Source organism: Pristiophorus japonicus, chromosome 11 (genome assembly GCF_044704955.1).
Source record: "Pristiophorus japonicus isolate sPriJap1 chromosome 11, sPriJap1.hap1, whole genome shotgun sequence".
NCBI classification, from domain to species: Eukaryota; Metazoa; Chordata; class Chondrichthyes; family Pristiophoridae; genus Pristiophorus; species Pristiophorus japonicus.
Window position 1 is genome coordinate 138,104,654 of NC_091987.1, and position 24,014 is coordinate 138,128,667.

General features: G+C 47.1%; 1 protein-coding gene across 2 annotated transcripts in view; it reads left to right on the plus strand.

The window, feature by feature from the left end:
• Nucleotides 1-24,014, plus strand: part of LOC139275856 (coiled-coil domain-containing protein 122) — a 214,165-nt gene that overhangs the window by 185,725 nt on the left and 4,426 nt on the right. The window contains exon 4 of one of the 2 annotated variants that reach the window (XM_070893063.1): nucleotides 7,498-7,614. The exons of the other annotated variant lie outside the window; for it this stretch is intronic. Coding sequence (XP_070749164.1) covers nucleotides 7,498-7,614 — 117 coding nt within the window. The remainder of the gene's footprint in view (nucleotides 1-7,497; nucleotides 7,615-24,014) is intronic. 2 annotated transcript variants of the gene reach the window in all.

Below are 24,014 nucleotides of genomic sequence, written 5' to 3' on the forward strand. Positions count from 1 at the left end.
CACTGAGTTGGTGGCGGGTCGCATGCTGCGGGATGGAGTTGAGAACACTCGAGTCAAAGGCAGAGTCTCGATTGAGGAGATCTTCGAAGTGCTCCAACCAGCGGGCCCTGACTGCCTCGGTGTCCTTGATGAGTGTTTCCCCGTTCTTGGCCAGCAGTGGGGTGGGGTCTTGGGAGTTTGGACCGTAGGCGGTCTTGACTGCGATGAAGAATCATCGCACATCATGGCTGTCGGCTAGTTGTTGTATCTCCTGTGCTTTCTCCATCCACCACCTGTTCTTTAGGTCCCGGGGTTTTTGTTGGACCTCAGCCTTGAGTCACCTGTAATGTTGCTTTGCTGCTCCCGAGTTGGGTTGTTGCTTAAGGCTCAGAAAGGCGCTGCGCTTGCGATCTATTAATTGGGATGGTGCCTTTTTGCTCCCATTGTCCAGTTTATTCCAAACGCTTGTATCAAATTCCAAAAGCTTGTATTAATCAGTTTTTAGTTCATGGTTTCCTTCTATGCTTTTCTGAAGATTAGGAGCCTTACAATTCCTTCCTCAGGTTATATTTCTGTCGCGCTTATTGTAGGCCAGCTTTTCAAGTGGACAGAAAGTTCATGTTAAGGACATGTGAGTGGCATAACCATTTAACCCCTATGAGTACATGCATCCCATGATGAGATGTGCAACTACATTGTCCCTTTAAATTAAGTCTCCTTGAAGATTAGCAGTAGCACTTGTGACAGGCAATGTGAGTTGACAGTGGTTTTGCGTGAAGCAGGTGCTTGAGTATTTGCAGAGGTTGCCCTTTGCAAAAGTGTGTTCCTCGTCACCCTTTCTGAGAAAGGAACCCTATAATAGCTAACGAGGTGAGAGAAGGCAGTATGAGCGGTAATGTGTATTGGAAAGAGTGCCTTGAACACCCTTGAGAGGTCATCAAACCTCCGTGAACTGTGTGGTAGTGTCGGGATGGTGGAGGTTGCACTATTTGCCTCTGGCAGCTTCTTATACCAATCCTCGATGGGGCTTTCTGCCCTCAGTGTCCAGCAGTCTGCCTCTTCTGGTCCTCACTTTAGCCAGAAGCATTTCCAGTGTTGTATCTGAGAATCTGGGTGCCTTGCAGCTGGTGAAGCCTCCACCCCCCAACACCCCGCCCCCCCCGCCCCCTCACCTCCCCCCCCGCCCCGCCTCCCCCCACTCCCGGCCACCGAGGATGTTGCTAGTACTGATTCAGATATCGCTGCCATTCTGCTACTTCCAACTACTCGAGAAGTTAGTTGCCCTATAATTGGCTGCAGCCTTTTTGTAAGACTGCACTAGAACTGTATTTTCCTCCATACCTCACCAAAACCAGAAATGTAACGACCAGCCACATAGATACAGGTGCAGCATCCAAAATCCGGAGTGCTGGAATCCAGAATGTTCTGGAATCCGAACTCCGGACCAATTGGTGGCAGCGTGATCCGGAATCCGCAAAATATTCCGGAATCCGAACTCTGGACCAATTGCTGGCATGGTCATCCGGAGTCCGTAAAATATTCTGGAATCCGGACCCACCGACCCTGCTGACCTCGAGGTCCCGTTGCTACCTGACCTCGGGCCTCGACTCACTGCCCCTCGCCTCGCCACCGCTGCCCTTACCTCACCGCCACTGCCGTTACCTCGGGGCCTTGTCGCCAACCCAAACATCTCCACGACGGGGCCCGCCCGAACATTTCCTTGGTGGCTGGGCCCGCCCGAACATTTCCTCGGCGGCGGGGCCCCACCCGACAACCTCATCGATGGGGCCGACGGCCCGAACAGTTCCTTGGCAAGCAACCCTCTCCCCCACCCCATCCTTTCTGATGTTCCGAAATCCGGAAATACCCGAACCTGGGCTCGGGTGTTTCCGGATTTGTGACATCAGAAAGACGTTTCAAAGTCCGGAAAAACGCGGAATCCCGAACGGCCTCGGTGTACTGTGGCTACAAGAGCAGGTACTGTGGTTACAAGAGCAGGTCAGAGGCTGGGTATTCTGCGGCGAGTCGCTCACCTCCTGACTCTCCAAAGCCTTTCCACCATCACAAGGCACAAGTCAGGAGTGTGCTGGAATACTCTCCATTTGCCTGGACGAGTGCAGCTCCAACAAGACTCGAGGAGCTCAACACCATCCAGAGCAAAGCTCCTGCTTAGTTGGCACCCTATCCAACACCTTAAACATTTACTCACTGCACCTCTGTTTGCAGAGTGTACCATCTACAAGATGCACTGCAGCAACTCACCGAGGCTTCTTCGACAGCATCTCCCAAACCCGCGACCTCTACCGCCAAGAAGGACAAATGCAGCAGACGCATGGGAACACCATTACCTGCAAGTTCCCCTTCAAGTCCCACAGCATCTGGACTTGGAAATATATCGCCGTTCCTTCATCATTGCTGGGTCAAAATCCTGGAGCTCCCTCCCTGATAGCACTATGGGAGTATGTTCACCACACGGACTGCAGCAGTTCAAGAAGGCGCTCACCACTACATTCTAAAGGGCAATTAGGGATGGGCAATAAATGCTGGCCTTGCCAGTGGTGCCCACATCCCATGACCTAATAAAAAACCTCACTGCTTGGCAAATGAGATCCATAGGAGGAAATTCTTTCAGTTAATGGCGATTCATATTGGTGGGTGACGTTCCCTGCTCCTCCGCTGACACACTAATGGGACAAGAATTTAACGTATTGATGTCATCGTGGTTGTTCCTTAGCTAGGATGTACATCTCATTCTTAGACCCTTCCTCACTTTGAGCAGAATTTAGGGCAGGATATAAAACTAGTAAAAACCAGCATATCCTCGTTCAGTCCCAAATTCACACACTCCCAGTTACACACAAAGCATTAATGGATCCAGTTTAGCAGGAAGCTGTGTTTTCATTTTGGAAGCTGAATAGATAGAATTATCTACCAATGAAAGAACAAAATTGAGATAAAGTTTTAATAATTGAAGATTGAGATTCTTGTGTTTATAATGAAAAAAATGTTCCTTCACTCCAGAATGACTACAAATTGAGATGCTTCATTTAAAGTTCTCTATATGGGCTGGAAATTCGGTTGTGTAGTACCTCAGTTAGCGCCCTGAAGGGGTGGTAATGCGTCTCGAATTGCTTAATGGCCAGCCACACGGCTTGTAGCGTCCCACCAAGAAATTTGCTTCTGGTTTTGCGGCGGCGCAAAACGTTACCGCCTCGTTGTGTACTTTCAGTTAGATCATGACGTCGGTCAGCGCACAACGACCCGCATGTGTCCCGCTCGCAGAATTAGGTGCGACCGCCATATTTAGCGTCCACCCCCAACCACGCTGGAAAAAACAGGTGGTACCACCTTCCATTGTCAATATCTGCAGCCTATTTAAGGGAGGAGGAAATGCATTCATCGGAGGTCACATTGAGTGCAACGTTTCCACAGAGCACGGTGTGTGAACCTATGACATCACAACAGCAGATTTTTTTGCCATTACAGGGTCCTTACAACTTGAGTTAAACAATTTAATGGGTATAATACTAGCTTGTCTGCGTTGGCTACTCCATACTCTTGTTAGGCGGCATCAAGATAGAAGAGCTATTGCTCATGTCGGGTCACGAATGAGGAGTGGACGTAGACATCTGAACAGGAGAACTTACCCCCCCCCCCCCCACGAGTTTACCGCCCATACCTTCACCTCTCTGAGAAGCATTGTGTGAAAAGGCTGCGCTTCTGAAAGGATGGCTGACAGATATGCCATCTCCTACAGGCAGACTTGTGGCCTCACATTGGCACCAGGACTGCACTGCCCATTGCAGTGAAGGTTACTGTGGCGCTGGCCTTCTATGCCTCCGGCTCCTTCCAGGCTGCATCAGAGTCTCTCAATACGCTGCACATTGCTGCATTTGCAACATCACAAAGGCTCTCTACGCCCGCAGAATAGACTTCATAACGTTCACAATGAACAGAGAGAACCAGAATGAGCGGGCATGTGGATTTGCCAGGATTGCGGGCTTCCCCAAGGGTTTGAGGAGCCATTGACTGCACATACGTGGCCTTGCGAGCACCATTCAAGAATGCTGAGGTATTCAGCAACTGAAAGATATACTACTCCTTGAATTTGCAGCTGATGTGCGACCACATGCAGCGCATCCTTACAGTGAATGCTTGCTATCCAGGGAGCTCACATGCTGCGCTCATCCTGCGTGAGAGCACTTTGCCACGAATGTTTGAGCCACCACGGGAAGGGCACAGCTGGCTGCTCGGGGACAAAGGATACGGCCTAGCCACCTGTCTAATGACCCCGCTCCACAACCCCGCCACACAAGCAGAGCATTGCTACAATGACAGCCATGCTTCCACCCGCAACATTATCGAGCAGACAATAGTGGTGCTCAAACAGCATTTCCGATGTCTGGATCACTCTGGAGGCAGCCTTCAATACTCCCCTCAATGGGTGTCGCTATTCAATGTGGTGTGCTGCATGCTGCATAACTTAGCCATAATGAAGGACCAGGCATTGCCAGTGGGAATTGCAGCCCTACCTCAGGAGGAGCAACAACAGGAGCCTGCCGAGACCCTGTGTGGCCAGCCACACCAGGAGGAGGAGCAGCAGCCACGGTGGAGCCAGTGTGGAAATGTGCCGGTGCAAGAGCCACACTTCAGTGGCTCATAATGCATCGGTTATCTTGATTGAAGGAAGCTGAGGGCTGCATCTAATACTGCTACAATAATGGTACCTCTCCGTGACATTCCACATTCATTACACAACAGGCCAATGAAAAACGGTGAGTGGCCTCAAACAATACAACAAAACTCACCAGCAGCTAATAAAAAATTGGACAACGTCCCGTTGAAATACCATCACACATAATCAAATGAAACAATGTCTGGAAAAAGTCCCTGCCTTCAGTCATCTCACAGCAGCAACCATGTGGCATATTACGCACACACACTTACAACAATAGGATGCGTCAAAAACTGCAACAACATATTTACAACCATTATTTACATGATGAGGACATCTGCCGATGATGGCCAAAGTCTTTAGTCAGACTTCCTTTGGCATTTGCCACCCCTTACGTTAACTGGACTCCCACACCTAATGCTCCTCCTCAATGTTGTCTCAGTGTCTGCAGCAAGGCTGCTTGAGAGCTGCTGTATGTGTAAGGGAGACAGTACAGATAGCCTAGCAGGACGCCTTGGACTAGTTCTGGGCTGGAAGGCCCAGCTGTAGAATCCACCACTTCAGCATCGGTGCCAGCAGTCTCGGATGGCTCGGGTATAGGTGCAGAGGTGGAGTGGCAGTGGTGAGAGCTGGAATGCTGTCATCTTGAGCAAGGACAGCACCTTCCATTTCCAGTGGCACATTGCCACTCCCCCAGGGCGGAGCCTCAGCATCCGGAGCAATATGTGTGAGTACAGATTGCTGGCCTGCTTCGGCACCGTTACTTCCACGTTGGATTGTTGGGAACACAGAAAGGATGACAGCAGTCAGTGTTTGCATGGCATCGCTCTGCGACTGGCTCAGAGCAGAGTGAGCCTGAAACGCATTAGTCTGAGAGTTCATGCCAGCAATCACTGACAGCATCACATCACGAAGTTCTTGCGTGGCTTGGGCTTGTGATGTGATAGCTGTTGCCATATCAACCATGGCATGCGCCATTCCCTCTGGAACTTTCCTGTCACTCGTTGAGGCCGTCTCCCTCTGTAAGCAGGCAAGGATGGGCTCGTTGGACTGCTGAGAGGTACGGGCAATGCTTGAGATGACCTCCCCCCAACCTCAGAGCAAATGCATCCATGCTCTGCGGGCCCTTTCCAATGCACCCCCATAAGCTCGCGGTGCATTTGCATGAACTCTCTGGACATAGCCTCCAAGATCAGGTCCACATCTGACTGTCTCTGAGCAGGACTCATGTGCCGACTCACCCTCCGGGGAGCTGAGCCCCGAGCTTCCCCTCGCGCTGTGTGTTGCTGTAGGCCAGTGGGGCCAGGAGCCTCAGACTCTTCGAAACCCAGGATTTTAGGATCTTCCACCGATGTGGTGTCCCCACTCGTTGGAACTGATGAAGGGTCCCACTCACTCAACAAACTGTCATCACCTTCCTCATCATCTCCCCATCGGCCGATGTTGATGGCTCATGGGTAGGCTGCTGCGCTTCTGGCTCATCATCTGTAAGCACAAAGCAACAGAAGTGTGAGCAGCAGGGGAGAGGGAAGGGAGGTAAGAAGAAGCTGGCATTCGATATTTATATGTAAAGAGGGTAGGCTATTTGCTATGAAAGGTCATGGATCTCACAGAAATCCCAAATGCCAGTCACATACCATCACTGTCCACAGGGGGCTCTGCTTCACCAACTGCTACTGCACCAACTGGTGTGCCCATGAGTGTGGACACTCACTGCTCCACCTCAGTGAGGTCCTGCATATCAGGTTCCTCTCCTCCGGTGCGCTACTTCTCTCTCCAATTGTGATTCAGTTTCACCTGCAATAAGAAACACAAGAAGGTGTGGGTGAGTGAATGTGCAGTTCATCGTGTGCCACATGGGCCTTCCATAGTAGAATAGCTCCTACTGTCTGGAAGTGTGCAGATGTCCATTTGAATCTGCGTGGCCGGGCATAGTGCACGTGGAAACGGTGGGATTAGACGATAGCCACCCAAGGATGAGGCTGAAGTTTTGCAAACGCATATCAAGAGTGAAAGGATAGTGCGAAGAGGGCTGAGACTGAGTAGAGAACAAGAAGGTATCCGACATTTCGATACGCAGGGCAGGGCTGGTGAACTAAGCCTCAACTTTTCTGGTGGCTTCACCAACCCATACCATGGCTTGGAACACACAGAGAAGGAGCAGGAACTGCAAAGACTTTACATTGTGTGAGACAGTGAGGTTCACATTATGGCATTGGTACATTAATGTAAAGGTACTCACCCTGATGACGCTAGCGACGACGTTAAACTCCTTGCGACATTGTGTCGAAGTTCGTGTCTCTTGCAGAAATGTCCTGGGCCAACTTCCTCCAAAGCCTTCGTAAAACTCATGGGACTGGCCTCTTTCCTCCTGGAGACTGCAGCACATTCCACCTCCTTTCAATTGCCTCTATTAAAGCATCAATGGTCGTGGCTGAGAAGCAGTGTGCATGCTGGTGGCCTTTCTGCTCCTACATTTTCCTGCTCTGATCAAAGTGCAAAGTTGGAACTGCGCATGCGCATATTTATCATCCCACACCTTTAAGAATCGGCTGGCCCCGGGATCTATAGCGACATTCGGAGCATGCGCATTTCGTCTTCCATTCTAGTGCCTAGATTTTGGGTATGAGCGCCCGAGAAGAGTTGTGGAATGCCTGAGTTAGTGCCCCCTTTCCCTCTTAGTGCGATTCAACCAAATTTCTGAGTTGGAGGCACAAACCTTTAGAGGGCGCTATAATTACCGTCCCGCCAGGACTAATGCCTCAAAATGGGCAGTTCCGAATTTCCAGCCCATTGACTTTTGTTACTGAAACAAATTAAAATTATTTTTCTTGTTGAAACAGGGAGAAATTGCAGAATTAAAGACCAAAATCTCAGAAATAAAAGAAGTGATTAATGAAAATTCAGTTCTTTTGATAAAGGAACAAGAATGTCATGTTCAACTTAGGAAAGAAATAGAGGTAAGTTGAGCTACAATGAAACTAACTTCATGTGCTTTATATTAATCCCCCAACGACAGGCGGGGTAGGGGATTAATAATTAAAAATGATTAAGCGGCCGGGACACTTCATTATAATATTTAAATCAGACACCCATAGTGTAGTCGGGAGCCTGATTTAAATATAATGCTGGCCGGCGGGGTTTCCCAGGGCGCTAAATGGAGATGGGAGCAGCCAGATCAAGCAAGTAAGTGCTTTTTATCGCACTACTTATGAGCTAGGAGGGGCAGAAATGCTGCCCCGGTCCCTCAAGCCAACCTTCTAATGACTGTGGCCACTACTTGCTGCCAAGATCGGCCGACCCCCTCAGACACCATGTCCTGACCATTTCTGATTGCTGGGGACCGTCCACAACGTTCCCCAGCTGGGTCCTTCTACCGCTGTCTTTCCTGCTTGGCAGCCGGCCAGACTGTCAATCTGGCCAACTGCCAGGTGGGGAACAAAATTAAAAAATGATAATGAAATCCAGCTATTAAATTTGGCAGAACTCTCACTGAGTAGGGAACAAGAAGGTGCCCAACATTTGGAGACGCAGGGCAGGGCTGGTGAACTAAGCCTCAACTTTTCAGGTAGCTTCACCAACCCATACCTTGGCTTGGAACACACAGAGAAGGAGCAGGTACTGCAAAGACTTTACACTGTGTGAGACAGTGAGGTTCACATTATGGCATTGGTACATTAATATAAAGGGTGCTCACCCTGATGACTTCTTGCAACATTGTGTCGCAGTTCCTGGGATTGAAATCACACAAAATACGTTATGAATTTGGACTGGCTCTCTGAATAATTGACACTGACCTTAAAGCATCTTCCAGTAAAATCATTAATGTCTCAGACAAAACATCCCTTGAACCTTTCCTATTATACATCCTGACTGATGGCTAGAAATGAAGTAGCTCGCGGGTGAATTTCTGCAGAGTTTCTGCGATCCTCCGCTGTCATTTTGGTGGAAGAGACAGAGATCTTAGAAACCAGCGTTTACAGCTCCTCCACCGATTACGGTGCATGAGTGGGAAAACCCTCCGTTAAAATTCATCCCCCTTGTTTCTTAGTTATTGAAAATGTGTACAACTATTAGAGAGGGATATTAAGAATTACTTCATTAATAATGATAGAGATTATGAGATAAAAGTTGGTTATGGTCCATTTTGGGGCAATAACCCAGGTGCACAGCCAATTTGGGTGGGCTGCTGTCGCCTGTCCCGCCTTCAGAGGCAAGTCATCCATTGGGTCACTGCATCATTCCAGTTTGGGCCACCTGCATCATCGTCAGCGGCCCTCAGGTAAGTCCTGGGTCGGGATGGGAAAAGAGAGTGGGATGGGGGCCAATCGTGGTCCAGCAGCCTCCCTCAGGAGTGTTGTGGAGCTGGGAAGAGTACTCATGTTCCTTCTGACTCCACACCAAACTTCATTAAAAATGACCTACCTTTTTGGTAACTGCCCCACATATGTCTCATCCACGCCTGGAAATCCTGAGCAGAACAGGCACTCAGAGTAGCCTAATTTCCCAGAGGGGTCCTAAAACAGCCGTTCAATCCCTCATTAGCATATGCAAGAGACTTAATACCTGATTTATTACCTCAGGACATGTCTTTCTGACTCTTAACACTCCATCTGGGTATATTAGGAGACCTAGCTTCACTGAACACACTTCGCAAGAGAAGCAGTCACAGAGTAATTCTATTTGCGCTAGACTGGCCTGCAGATAACTGAAGCTTTTAACAACATTAACAACACTGGATTGTCCCAAACCACCACAGAAACATTTGCCAGATCAGCCAGTCTACAGTGCACAGATGTATCAATCAAGTGACAGACATTTTACGGTAGATCTACAACTTATCACCCAGGTGTAAAACAGTCGTTGCAGATTAGCCGCTCATATCAATGGAAATGAAAATCAGCTTGGTTTCTATAAAGGGTATCTGATCTGCAACACCAGTTTTACACACGTGCAGCAAGTTAAAAATCAACCCAGTGTTTGTAAAGGGCAAAGGAAACATCGGTTGGAGGTCAATCCACCCAGCCCCAGGATATCGTTGCAGAGATTCCTCAGGGCAGTGTCCGAGACTCATCCATATTCAGCTGCTTCATCAATGACCTTCCCTCCATCATAAGGTCAGAAGTAAGGATGTTCGCTGATTATTGCACAGTGTTCAGTTCCATTCGCAACGCCTCAGAAAATGAAGCAGTCCATGACCGCATGCAGCAAGACCTGGACGACATTCAGGCTTAGACTAATAAGTGACAAGTAACATTTGCACCACACAAGTGCCAGGCAATGACTATCTCCAACAAGCAAGAATCTAACCACCACCCCTTGACATTCAACGGCATTACCATTGCCGAATCCCCCAACATCAACATCCAAGGGGTCACCATTGGCCAGAAACTTAACTGCACCAACCACATAAATACTGTGGCAACAAGAGCAGGTCAGAGGCTGGGTATTCTCCATCATCCAGGACAGAGTAACGAGCTTGATTGGCACCCCATCCACCACCTTCAGCATTCACTCTCTCCACTACCGGCGTACTGTGGCTACAGTGTTTACCATCTATAAGATGCACTGTAGCAACTCGCCACAGTATCTTTGGCAGCACCTTCCAAAACCGCGTCCTCTACCACCTAGAAGGACAAAGGCAGCAGGCGCTTGGGAACACCATCACCTGCTAGTTCCCCCCAAGTTACACAACATCCTGACTCGGAAATATATCGGCGTTCCTTCATCGTCGCTGGGTCAAAATCCTGGAACTCCCTCCCTATCATCCCTTCCTAACAGCACTGTGGGAGTACCTAAGGACTGCAGCCGTTGAAGAAAGCGGCTCACCACCATCTTTTCAAGGGCAATTGAGAATGAACAATAAATGCCAACAATGCCCACAACCCAGAACGAATATAAAACAAATGTAAAATCAGGGCATGCAGCGACCTGAAAGCAGTGAGCATCCTCTGTCTCCGTGTCCTTGTTCCTCATACACCTACCAGTGGAAACAATCTCACTATTTACCCACAGTAAGCTCCACAGGTTTCACTCACCCCTTTACTGGCTGCTCCTCTCTCGCTGTCGCTCCCACTCACCATGTTGTTACTGCAGCTTCCGACTCGGCAGGAAATACTGCTGCCTATGTCCACACCACCCTATTCCTCTCTCCCTCCCGCTCCAGCTCCAATCTCCCGACCCCCATTTCCTAGTGGGTGGATGTATTAACAATTAACAAATAGTCTTTCTCATCTATAAGTATCTTATGATAATGAATTCTGAAATTGCCCATTTGCAACATGCCCATTTACATTTATAAACAACCACGAGATGGCACATGATGTCGGAAAATCTGGTGTTTGTGTCTGTATAAAAATGTAATCAGTAACTGTGAAAATCTCTGTTATTGCTGGATCAGTGTCTGTGGGACACCTGTAAAACAGACATGAGAGATAAAGTAATCTGCTTTGCCAATGGGTGGCGGAGGGGGAATAATGAAATGAATGTGTTGGAGATTGAAATTTAATAAAATAGAAAGAAAACTTAGAGCTTCTAACAGCCCCATAAAATAAATAGTGCACAGAACTTGTAAAGTTTAAATTGTGAAATACGTACCTATTTTGGAGGGTTAAATTCAAATATATGCCATTGGAGATCACTCATTCCATATCAAATTTATCTTGCTGCAGAAAACTTTACCAAATAATAGGTTTTAACAAAAGTATTGGAGTAGGTTTTTCTCTTTTAGTTAGAAATGTTATGGACAATTTTAACTCCAGAGGTGGGGTTGGCAGCGACATTAAAATCATGGCGGTCAACTTACCGCCCCACTCCCACTCACTTCTTACCCACTGCCATATTAGCAAGAGAGTTTTGAAGGGTAGCCAAGGGATTTACCTGAAGCAGGCAGGAGTCTCATTACTGGATTCAAAGCGGAGGCCTATGTCGTCATCAGGACCCAAACTCCATTTTAACTTGTCAGAACGCAAGTGCTGCCCAGCGCTAAACCCACTCAGCAATACTGGATGGGACAGGTTTCAAACAGCAATGAGAAGTGGTATTTAAAGGGGCTCTCACCTGCAAGCTTCAAATCATTGCTGCCTGTTTGCTATTGTATTGGCTGGATTTTCGCAGGAGAATTTGGATATTGCTTCCTTGCACATTATTCTGCTTCTATACCTTCAAGAAGGACAGGGCTCAAGATGAGTGTCATCCTGACCACACTAGTTTGGTTGGAGGAAGAAGAGCTGCAGGAGCAGCAGGCTGGGGAGCCATAAGTTGGGTCTCTCGGTAAACCATGCATAAGGCATTGCCCAGCCCATGGCCATTATAGGCCTTGAGTCACTTACCTGGAATTACCTGAGGAGCTGTGCATGAGGGGGCTATGTTTTTCCACAGAGGCTGTCACAAGACCTGCAACCCACTCTTCCAGGTGGCTATGCATTACCTGTGGCAGTCAAAGTGACCACAGCTCTTAACTTTTTTGCCTCGATCTCCTTTCAGGCTGCCGAAGTCAGTATGCAGTCCACACATACTTAAAGCCGCTCACCGATGCCCTCTTTGGCAGAGCCAACATAGAAACATAGAAAATAGGTGCAGGAGTAGGCAATTCGGCCCTTCGAGCCTGCACCGCCATTCAATAAGATTATGGTTGATCATTCCCTCAGTACCCCTTTCCTGCTTTCTCTCCATACCCCTTGATCCCCTGAGCCGTAAGGGCCATATCTAACTCCCTCTTGAATATATCCAATGAACTGGCATCAGCGGCAGGGAATTCCATAGGTTAACAACTCTCTGAATGAAGAAGTTTCTCCTCATCTCAGTCCTAAATGGCTTACCCCTTATCCTGAGACTATGTCCCCTGGTTCTGGACTTCCCCAATATCGGGAATATTCTTCCCTCATCTAACCTGTCCAGTCGCATCAGAATCTTATACGTTTCTATTAGATCCCCTCTCATCCTTCTAAACTTCAGTGAATAAAGGCCCAGTTGATCCAGTTTTTCCTCATATGACAGTCCAGCCATCCCTGGAATCAGTCTGGTGAACCTTCGCTGCACTCCCTCAATAGCAAGAACGTCCTTCCTCAGATTAGGAGACCAAAACTGTACACAATATTCCAGGTGAGGCCTCACTAAGGCCCTGTACAACTGCAGTAAGACCTACCTGCTCCTATACTCAAATCCCCTAGCTATGAAGGCCAACATACCATTTGCCTTCTTCACCGCCTGCTGCACCTGCATGCCCACTTTCAGTGACTGATGAACCATGACACCCAGGTCTCGTTGCACCTCCCCTTTTCCTAATCTGCTGCCATCCAGATAATATTCTGCCTTCGTGTTTTTGCCCCCAAAATGGATAACCTCACATTTATCCACATTATACTGCATCTGCCATGCATTTGCCCACTCACCTAACCTGTCCAAGTCACCCTGCAGCCTCTTAGCGTCCTCCTCACAGGTCACACCACCACCCAGTTTAGTGTCATCAGCAAACTTGGAGATATGACACTCAATTCCTTCATCTAAATCGTTAATGTATAATGTATAAAGAGCTGGGGTTCCAGCACTGAGCCCTGTGGTACCCAACTAGTCACTGCCTGCCATTCTGAAAAGGACCTATTTATCCCGATTCTCTGCTTCCTGTCTGCCAACCATTTCTCTATCCATGTCAGTACATTACCCCCAATACCATGTGCTTTAATTTTGCACACCAATCTCTTGTGTGGGACCTTGTCAAAAGCCTTTTGAAAGTCCAAATACACCACATCCACTGGTTCTCCCTTGTCCACTCTGCTAGTTACATCCTCGAAGCATCTCTTTTCCAATGGACGCCAGCAGTCAGCAGGAAAGGGCTACAGGCTTTGCTGCCATAGGAGGCGTCCCACGAGTGCAGGGTGTCATAGGCTGCACACATGTAGTCATAAGGCCACCTAACAATCAACCAGCAGCATTTGTCAACAGGGAAGGATACCATTCAATAGATATCAGCTGGTCGGTGATCAGCAGCACAGAATCATGCAGCTCTGTGCTCATTTTCCTTTTATTCTGCATCTCCCCACAATTCCACTATTTTGCAATATCAGAAGATGGCTGCTTGGGAACAAGAGCCACTCCCTCCACTCATGGCTCATGACACATGTCCATAGCCCGAGCTCACCCACAGAGATGAGATACAATCAAAACCACCAGAATCATCATCATCACCTAATTGGACTCCTCAAGCAATGTATTTGCTGGCTGGACTGCCTGCTCCATTACTGTTCGGCTGAGATTTTTATGCACCTGATTTTTCTGAGTATGAGGCACTGGCCTGAGTCAGAGAGGAGCCTCATACATTCATGAGCTGCACTGACAAGGCCCAATTATTTCCCATCCCTTGTTGCCTAAGAAGGTGGTGGTGGACCTACGCCTTGAGCTGCTGTGGTGATGATGCTCTCACAATGGTGTTCAGCAGGAAATTGATCCAGCGATGATGAAGGATTCGTGATAAATGATGGAAAGTTGGAGGTGATGGAGTTCCCACAACATTGAAATTCAAGTCTTTCTCGTTCTCATAAGGAAGTGAAGAGGGTGGAGAAGAATGCTGACATTGGGGGTGGAGGAAAAGAAACTGCTCCTCAGGAATGGTGCTGAGTCTTCTCACCGACTGGCTGGATTATCAGTGATTTGTTCAAAATGTAGGGGCTTAAATTGGTTAGCCAGCCCCCAAAAACGGACATAGGGATACCGATGTGTGATTTACATGAGTCCATTAAGTGGAATGCAGGCAGCATGCCAACTTCTGTTGCTTGCTCATTTTAAGGATTTCTGCATATAGCCAGCGCTGTCCATTGGCTGCCGTTTTAGAAGGTGGATCAATATCATTACTAACTTGCATTACTTAAAGCTAGCCTGAACCTCTTAAAGGGGAGGAGCATTGTAGCTGAAGCAGGTGCTAGGACTCGTTCTACAAGTGAATCTGACATGGGAAAGAGTGAGGAATAGCTAACCATGGGAGAGAGCAAGCACCCAGGTTTTCAGACACTGCACTGGAGGTCTTTGTGGAGGAGAGATTTAAGGAGGAGAGATGTTCTGTCTCTTCAGGGAGGGCAAGAGGCCCTTCAAACACACGATGAGAAGGCAGTCACCACTAGGTCCTGGATGCAATGCAAGAAGAAGTTTAGTGATCTCACACGAGTGTTCAAGGTCAGTGACAGTGAATGAATCTTCTAATGCCATATCCTGCCAACTGTGCAACTAGCCTCAGCCACTGCACAACTCACCACACCCCATCACTCACCGACCAACAATCTCTATCAATCAGATTCATACCTCACAACGCATACACTTCACCTCACCCTCACACACTTAGCATCAAACCCACATCTCATGGCATAAACACACTGTCAGCTGTTCAAACATGACAGGCACATCACCCAAACACATTACAGCACCTCACTGATACACTTCTCCTCCTCTTGCAGGAAAAGGTGGTGCAGAACCAGCGCCAACAGACCTGAAGCAGTATGGGACAGATCACCTGCATTACCTCACCCCCTTGGAGGAGACGGTGCTGGCCATTCTTGGCAGGGGTATGGCTGATCCCATGATCCACGGCGAGGCTGAAAGAATAGAAAATGCCGATATCCTCATGCGTAATCCTTCTTCTCAGATCCCACTTCCCCCTCATCCCGCGATCTCTTCTGATTTACAATCTGCACGTGGTATAAACATGCACCTCTAGCTTCCTCCCTCCCCTCACCACAATCCTACCCTCAGGCTGAAGTCATGCAAGCTCAGCTTGCTGCCTCGCAAGCACAGAGTGCTGCCATCATGGCTGGGTTTACCAGCATTTAAAGTGGCTTTCAGAGTGTCACAACAGTCTGTACTCCATCAGATTACTAGGAATGCTATGGCACTGCCCCGGGGGAGTGGCAGTGGCTCCGTGGAAGCTGACCCTCTCTCAGGGTGACAGCATTGGGTCCTCCCACCACTGCCACTGCACCAGTGCCCTTGGTGTTGCCTGTCAGCCAGCCGGCCCAGACTGCTGCCACACATGCTGAGGTGGTGCCTTCTGAAGCCGGGCCCACTAGGTCCACAGCTCCTCGAGGTCATCCTGCAAAGCCATCTGCAGTCACCCCCACAGCCTTCCACCAGCCATGCTGTAGTCATTCGGGTAGCACTGAATAGGAGGATTAAGATATGCAAAGGCACACGCAAGACAGTCACTGAGGGAAAACACATGGGTGATGTAGATTTTTTGACGTAGTATTGGATGGATAGATGTATAAAGTTGGAGTGGAATGTTTGCTATGTGGTGGCTTTTTATTTCAACATTGTGACCAAGAGGATGCTGTGGGGAGGTAAGGTGTGGGACTAATGTTGAATAGGGAATTGGAGTTGTGTTCACTGGTACCGCACATGGATAATTTGATCCTGGCCATTAATGAACTGCCTGGGTTGCCTCCTTCCTTCCACTTCCTCCTCCTCTAATGCTTCTTCCTCCTCCTCCTCCTCCTTCTGCTCTTGAGTTGATGGCATATTCCTGGTGGAAAGGTCTGTGTCTTCGTGATTGCAGGTTGTGGCGGTTACAGCAGATCACCACAAATCGGGACACACTCCGGTGAGTACTGTAGGGCTCCTCCACAGCATTCCAAGTAGCAGAACCATTGCTTCAGCACCCCAATGTTCTGTCCTATGATGTTTCATGTGATAGCATGTATCTTGTTGTACACATGCTGGCCACATGTGGTTAGATTGCAAAGTGGAGTCATGAGCTAGCTAGTCAAACGATATCCCTTGTCACCCATGTTGTGGAAAAATATTTCCGAGACTGTATAATATATAAAGAGAAGTTTATTAAATCGGAGAAAAAGCTTTGGGAGAAGTGTTAAAGACCCCTGTCTTTGAACCACTTCTCAAATTGGTATCTGCAGTGAAGTTCTTTTATCTTACAAATTACATCACTTTACAACACATGCTTTAGCACTACAAAGCTTTGACTATCGAAGGCTAAGCTTTTGATATAACCCATCCTGCATTGTGACAGGGCAGTATAAACAAGTGCAGGCTTTTGACACCGGTATAAACAAACATACCCAGCACTTAACTCTCCAGTGTTCATTATCTCACTTTCCTATCTCCATTAACTCAAGGCCAGCATACTTTGAAGTCTAACTGTTTAAAGCATAATGCATCAGTATTGTCCCTTACAAAATTCATTTAAAGGGGAAAATAAAACAAATGTTTGTACCCGTATACAATCAAGTATATGTCCAAAAATCCGCTCCAACAATATTCCCCCTTTTGGTCCTGGAGGATGTTTACGAAATCCATATGACCACAATGATAGTAGCATATATTCGTCCTTTGGGGTATGTTACTTCCCTGATGTTCCGTATGTCCACCTTGCCTGTAGCTCTAGGCTACCCTTCAAAGATAGTGGTCGGTGTCATTGTTGTCTGTTTCTTCATCCTTGGTGTCTTCAGGTATTTCCATCAGATGTGCTTCTTCTTCGGCGATTACACTGGCTACTGGCATCAGTCGAGCCATCATAACTTTACAGCAGATATTAAAACACCCGATAATCAGGTAGCAAGTAATTATTATTACAACCAGAATAATTACTCCATGCATAAGATAGGACCCCCAGGATTCCCCTAACAGCCAGTCAAACCAGCCAGATCCTCCTGCTGTTATGGATAACTTCTTTACCTCCCTTCTTATGTGATCAGCAAGGTTGGTTATGTTTTCTGAATTATCGGGAATGTAAGTGCAACATTCAGCTCCAATTAAGGCACATGTGCCCCCACTTTGTGCTAGTATATAATCTAGGGCCATTCGGTTCTGGAGTACCATTGTGCGTATGGCTACCATTTCAGCCGTTATGCCCTCTATTGCTTCAGCAGTGTCGTTAGTTATCTGTTCCAGTACCCTCTCTAGGTTACGTAATTCATCCATGGTGCGTCCTATCCCGAATGGGAGCATCATGACCCCAAATAGCCTCTCTACCGGGGTAAGATCTCGTCTTAGTCGACCTGGTGTCTGTACTTCTGCTAAAGTACGTACCCATCTGACAAAAGGGACCACATATCCCAAATAACAGGACCCCTTCCAGTTCTGAGGGTAGGCCTTATGTCCGCACACAAAATAAGTGCCATTGTATGCTGTTAGATTCGATCCCAATCTCTCTCTCAGCCCCCGTCGCCACCTAATCTTAGGGTCCCAGTCCTGGCTACTTGTCTGATTCTTCAAACCCTCTATTTCAAAGAACCCCTGGTTTGTTGTTTCGCTGGCTATTATGTTCCACCTAGTGAGGTTAAAGTATTGCGTACAATTGCTATATCCTGCTACAAAATCTGTTTCCTCACCGGTCAGGTTTCTAGTGAAACAAATGTCAGCGGTGGGCCTTCCAACTCCTGAGGTGTTGGTCAAAACCAGGAATGGGGGTCGTACCGACCTATTGTATTCCGGCTGGTACCATCCTTCAAATGCATCCAAAAGGTAACCCCCCGATCTCCACGTTTCTTTATCCCCACTCTGGTTCCAAGTATCATTTATTTCCCCTGTACCATTTTGTCACATTACCCACTCTGCTACTTCCGAAATGTTAAGGGAGATTGACCTCAAAGGGATGCCTCCTTTGCTGTGTATGGGGATGTGCGAACATACCCAGCAACTAGAAAAGTTCTCATTTTGCACATAAACATAAGACATGTACAAAAAGGTATTTACATGTAACTCTCGTTTTGGTCTAGCTAGCAGGCCGGACCTAACACGAACTATGATAATCGCACCGATCGCAATATATAATTTCATCATCTTATTACTCTATATTTAACAAATCGTCAAAGGCAAAATGGCCGTATGGCTTGCTTGAAGAATCTCTCGCTGTCAATCTGTAAATAGACAAACAACAACAACTAATACGTGTGCTAAATGGCTGGTTCAAAAACCTTAAGCTGGGTTCAATGCTTCCATTGTCCGTTCCCTTTAACATCGATGCAGGCACAAGTGTCCCTGCTGATTATAACCTCATACGGTCCTATCCATTTTTGGGGGCAAACCTCGGTTTTCCAGGGAGGACCCTTACCATAACGCAACTTCCCGCCAACGGGACTTCAGGGAGCTTTGTAAGCTCTGCTTCTGCGTCTCTTTCTTCCTGATTTTCCCTAACTAATTTACGCATCCCTTTTAATTGAGTACTTAGTTCCAAAACATACCGTTTTATTTTGTCTTTTAATGGGCATACATCGGCCCCCCTGTTATGATGTTCTCTGGTAATTGCATCGCCCTTCCTGTCATTAGTTCATAAGGAGTTAATCCGGTTGTCGGTTTGTCGTGGCTCTTAACTTCATCAATATAATGGGTAATACTTCTGTCCACGTTTTTCCTGACGTTTGCATGGCCTTTGCCAGGGCGTTCTTAAGGGTACGGTTCATGCGCTTTACCATTCCAGAACTCTGCGGGTGGTAGGGGATGTGGAATTTTTGTTTTATGCCCATCAGCTGGCATATTGTTTTTACAATCCTTGCCACTGTTGAGGCAGTGTAATCACATGTGGGGAAAGCTTCCACCCACCAGGTAAGTTGATATTTGGCAATATCTCTCCCCATTCCTTTCCACCACCAATCTCTCCCAAGACTCCCGGACATGGCCTCTCATCCTGAATGAGACAGGCCATGATGCAACTCCAATAAGGTATTCTGTATGCATTCAGGCGCCATTACCTTGTCGTTTCGTCTCCAAATGTTATCCTTCCCTTGCGTTGCGCCCTGCTTTGTCCACATATCTATTTCCTCCTCAGAAGTGTCCTGGTGTAGTTTCTCAATACTTATGTGTTCATCTCGGGCCCAGGCAGCACTGACTGAGGCTTCCTCACACTCTTCCTGTTCTAATTCCTTCTGTGCAGCTACGTCTGCAGCTTTATTTCCCTGGTGACCCAGCCAATCTGGACTGGTTCGGTCCGGCTCCCTCCTGTGGGCTTTAATTTTAATAACCGCTACCTGTTTTGGTTTATTACTGGCTGCTAAAAGAGCTTCTATTCTCAGCTGATGCTTTATGGGATGTCCGCTAGTTGTAATAAAACCCCTTCTCCCCCATGCTGTCATATAATCGTGTACTACCCCGTATGCATATCTACTGTCCGTATAGATATTAACAATCATATTTTCCGATAATTCCAGTGCCCGGGTGAGGGCTACCAGTTCTGCCACTTGAGTTGATGACCCCCCATTAATTCGCCCTGATTCAACTGTCTCTAGATCCTGGTTAACTACGGCCCATCCGGTACGAGGTAGTCCCTCTACGTATTTTCGTGAGCCGTCCACAAACAAGGCTTGTTCTGCGGTTTGAAGGGGGGCGTCTTTTATTCTATCCTCTTCCATATCCTCACATACCTCTTCGCAAAAGTGGGGTTCCCCCTCACCTATCATACCTTCTGCGGGGTTGTTTCCTATATCCCTAATTATGGTTACCGCTTTGTTAGGTGGTAAGAGGACTGCTTCCCACTTTGCCCATCTCATATTAGATACGGTTCTCAGTTTTCCTGTGTTTAACATTTCTACCAATGTGTGTTTAGTGTGGAGAATGATGTTTCCAGTCATCACCACAGGCTCGCTTAATTTATAACGCCCAAGCTGCGCAATCTAGCGTGGCTATGCATCTGGATAACCCAGTCACCACCGAGCTTTCGGTGGTAGAGTAATCGGCTATAGGTCTCCTTTTATCCCCGTGATCTTGGGTGACCACGGCCATATAGAACCCACCTTCATTGTTACAGTGGATGTGGAAATCCTTACTCATGTCAGGCAGTCCCAATCCAGGTGCGGAGACTAGTTCTGACTTGAGTTTACTATACGCCTGTTCTTGTTCAGGGCCCCATTCTATGAGGTAAGGATTGTGGAGGGGCTGGCCACTATCGGGTGTAATTTGGGGGTGACCTTGTTAAGGGCAATGTAGTCGATAGTGAGTCTATAACTCCCATCTGGTTTCCCTACCGGCCATGTTGGGGAGTTAGTGGTGCTAACTGTTTCTTTTAAGATACCCTTTTCCACTAGCCCTTTTACTATTTCTACAACCGCTGTTCTAGCTTCAGGTCTTATAGGGTATTGTCGGTGTGGTTTATGAGGTGGTTCAGGGGACTTTAATAGGATCCATCGTCGCCTTTCCAGTATCCAATTTTGTCTGTGCCCAGACCCCGGGCACAGAGGCACATATGCCTCCATACTCTCCAGTCCCGATAAGCCAGTCAGTTTTTGTGGCTGTAGCTACACCTATACTGTCCACATGGTGGGCTATCTGTCCTAAATCTCCCTTACTACCATCCGCCTTTGGCCATGTCAGTTTCCCCTTGCCGCAATCAATCAGGGCCTTAAATTCCCTCATTACATCATTCCCCAATATTGTTCCCTCGCGATTCTTGCAGATGTAAAATCTCATGGGTATATATATAAGTTATCAATTTCCACCAATTGGTGGTGCTCAGGTAGGCCAGTGTGGGCCGTCCATCTATTCCGTTTATCAGAGCCTTCTTGTCGGTGACGGGAAGGGGCATATTGGTAATGGATTTTGAGGCTCCCATGTCCACTATCATCTCACACTGTCGGCCCCCTACTAGTGCAGACACATATATCCTTCCCTCTTTTTTACTTTGTACAGGGGCCGCCGGACATTACAGGGTGGCTTTGTAAGCGTGCCACTGCTGGTATTCCTGTTCTGACAGGGTCCTTGCCTTATTCGGATAGCCATTTTTACTATAGCATGTCGCTTCCAGGTGCCCTTTCTTACCACAATACGTACATTGCTTTTCACTGCCTTTCCCTTTGCATTCCCTGGCAAAAATGGCCCGGTTTTCCACAGTTATGGCAAGTCCCCCTTTTCTGCCCTCCTCCTGTTCCCGTGGCAGAGACCTTTTCCTGCCTTATCTTTTTCTTTTCTAAACTGCTAAAGCTTATTGTTTTAGCCTTTTTCAAAAGTCCCTTTTACACCTTCACAAATAGTTCATCACTCGCCCAGAAGTTTGACCTGATCCCTCAAGGTATTTCTAAATTTAAAACTCTTTTTTCTTTACTGAACTAGAAGCTTTCGTGTCAAGGTTTTACACAAAGGAAAATGGGAGCCTTTTAAAAGCATTCTTTATCTCATTCCTGGACTAAATTTATGTCTTTCAACCCAATTGCATGTTTTCTTTCGACAAGTACAAATTCTTTTTTTTTACTACCGGGACCATGTATTTTTTATCTTTTACTCAACAAACCTATCCTTTGTGCATTTCCTAGCTCCCTAACTTATCATCCGAATATATCCACACCTTCGTTTCTAATTTAAAATGTAATACCATAAGGTTCACAGTTTCTTAAACTTCCAACATACAGAACACTACGAAGGGTTAAAAAAACATTTCACTCTGTTTGGAAAGAGTGGGTGGAGCTAAAACAGGCAGGCAACTCCACATCTTCTTAAAACAGGCTTTCATTCATTCCACAGTCAAAATCACTCGAGTACGCTCTTCATTCAAAATAGACGCTCACAAAAGTCTCTCTTCATTCAACAAAGCTTATGTCTGGATCCATATGTCACTTAAGATAGTCACTATCAGCTTTTTTTATGGCATTATGTAATTACGCAAGTTACAATTAATGATAGGAATTAATTAATGACCCGGGCAGCCCGCGTTTTATATTCCCTTCCTTACCTTCCATGTTCGCCAGTCTCAGACGTTTCCCTTTGTTTCTGTAATACTCACGGCCACAACTACTCTGTGGAGACCCTTTGTCTTCGCAACAAAGCTAGCATGTTTCCTTACCACCGGAGTTTTCGGCTTTAGGTTGGATCGATCAGTTCCCTTCCGCACCGACCTTATTTACTAAAGGGACAACTCAAACTGGTTAGTCAGCCTCTTCCCGCTATCTGTTTACTCGTATCTTATACACTATCCCGTCGTGCCCGTACATCTCTCTTTTCAGTCTCTAACACCAGATTGCAGATACTGTTTTTAATGATCACGTCTGATCAGACAGTATCCTGTTGTGATGCCATTTTGTTGTGGAAAAATATTTCCGAGACGGTATAATATATAAAGAGAGGTTTATTAAATTGGAGACAAAGCTTTGGGAGAAGTGTAAAAGACCCCTGTCTTTGAACCACTTTTCAAATTGGTATCTGCAGTGAAGTTCTTTTATCTTACAAATTACGTCACTTAACAACACATGCTTTACATAGAAACATAGAAAATAGGTGCAGGAGTAGGCCATTCAGCCCTTCTAGCCTGCACCGCCATTCAATGAGTTCATGGCTGAACATGCAACTTCAGTACCCCCTTCCCACTTTCTCACCATACCCCTTGATCCCCCGAGTAGTAAGGACTTCATCTAACTCCCTTTTGAATATATTTAGTGAATTAGCCTCAACTACTTTCTGTGGTAGAGAATTACACAGGTTCACCACTCTCTGGGTGAAGACGTTTCTCCTCATCTCGGTCCTAAATGGCTTACCCCTTATCCTTAGACTGTGACCCCTGGTTCTGGACATCCCCAACATTGGGAACATTCTTCCTGCATCCAACCTGTCCAAACCCGTCAGAATTTTAAACGTTTCTATGAGGTCCCCTTTCATTCTTCTGAACTCCAGTGAATACAAGCCCAGTTGATCCAGTCTTTCTTGATAAGTCAGTACCACCATCCCGGGAATCAGTCTGGTGAATCTTCGCTGCACTCTCTCAATAGCAAGAATGTCCTTCCTCAAGTTAGGAGACCAAAACTGTACACAATACTCCAGGTGTGGCCTCACCAAGGCCCTGTACAACTGTAGCAACACCTCCCTGCCCCTGTACTCAAATCCCCTCGCTATGAAGGCCAACAGGCCAACATGCCATTTGCTTTCTTAACTGCCTGCTGTACCTGCATGCCAACCTTCAATGACTGATGTACCATGACACCCAGGTCTCGTTGCACCTCCCCTTTTCCTAATCTGTCACCATTCAGATAATAGTCTGTCTCTCTGTTTTTACCACCAAAGTGGATAACCTCACATTTATCCACATTATACTTCATCTGCCATGCATTTGCCCACTCACCTAACCTATCCAAGTCACTCTGCAGCCTCATAGCATCCTCCTCGCAGCTCACACTGCCACTCAACTTAGTATCATCCGCAAATTTGGAGATACTACATTTAATCCCCTGTCTAAATCATTAATGTACAATGTAAACAGCTGGGGCCCCAGCACAGAACCTTGCGGTACCCCACTAGTCACTGCCTGCCATTCTGAAAAGTACCCATTTACTCCTACTCTTTGCTTCCTGTCTGACAACCAGTTCTCAATCCACGTCAGTACACTACCCCCACTACAAAGCTTTGACTATCGAAGGCTAAGCTTTTGATATAACCCACCCTGCAT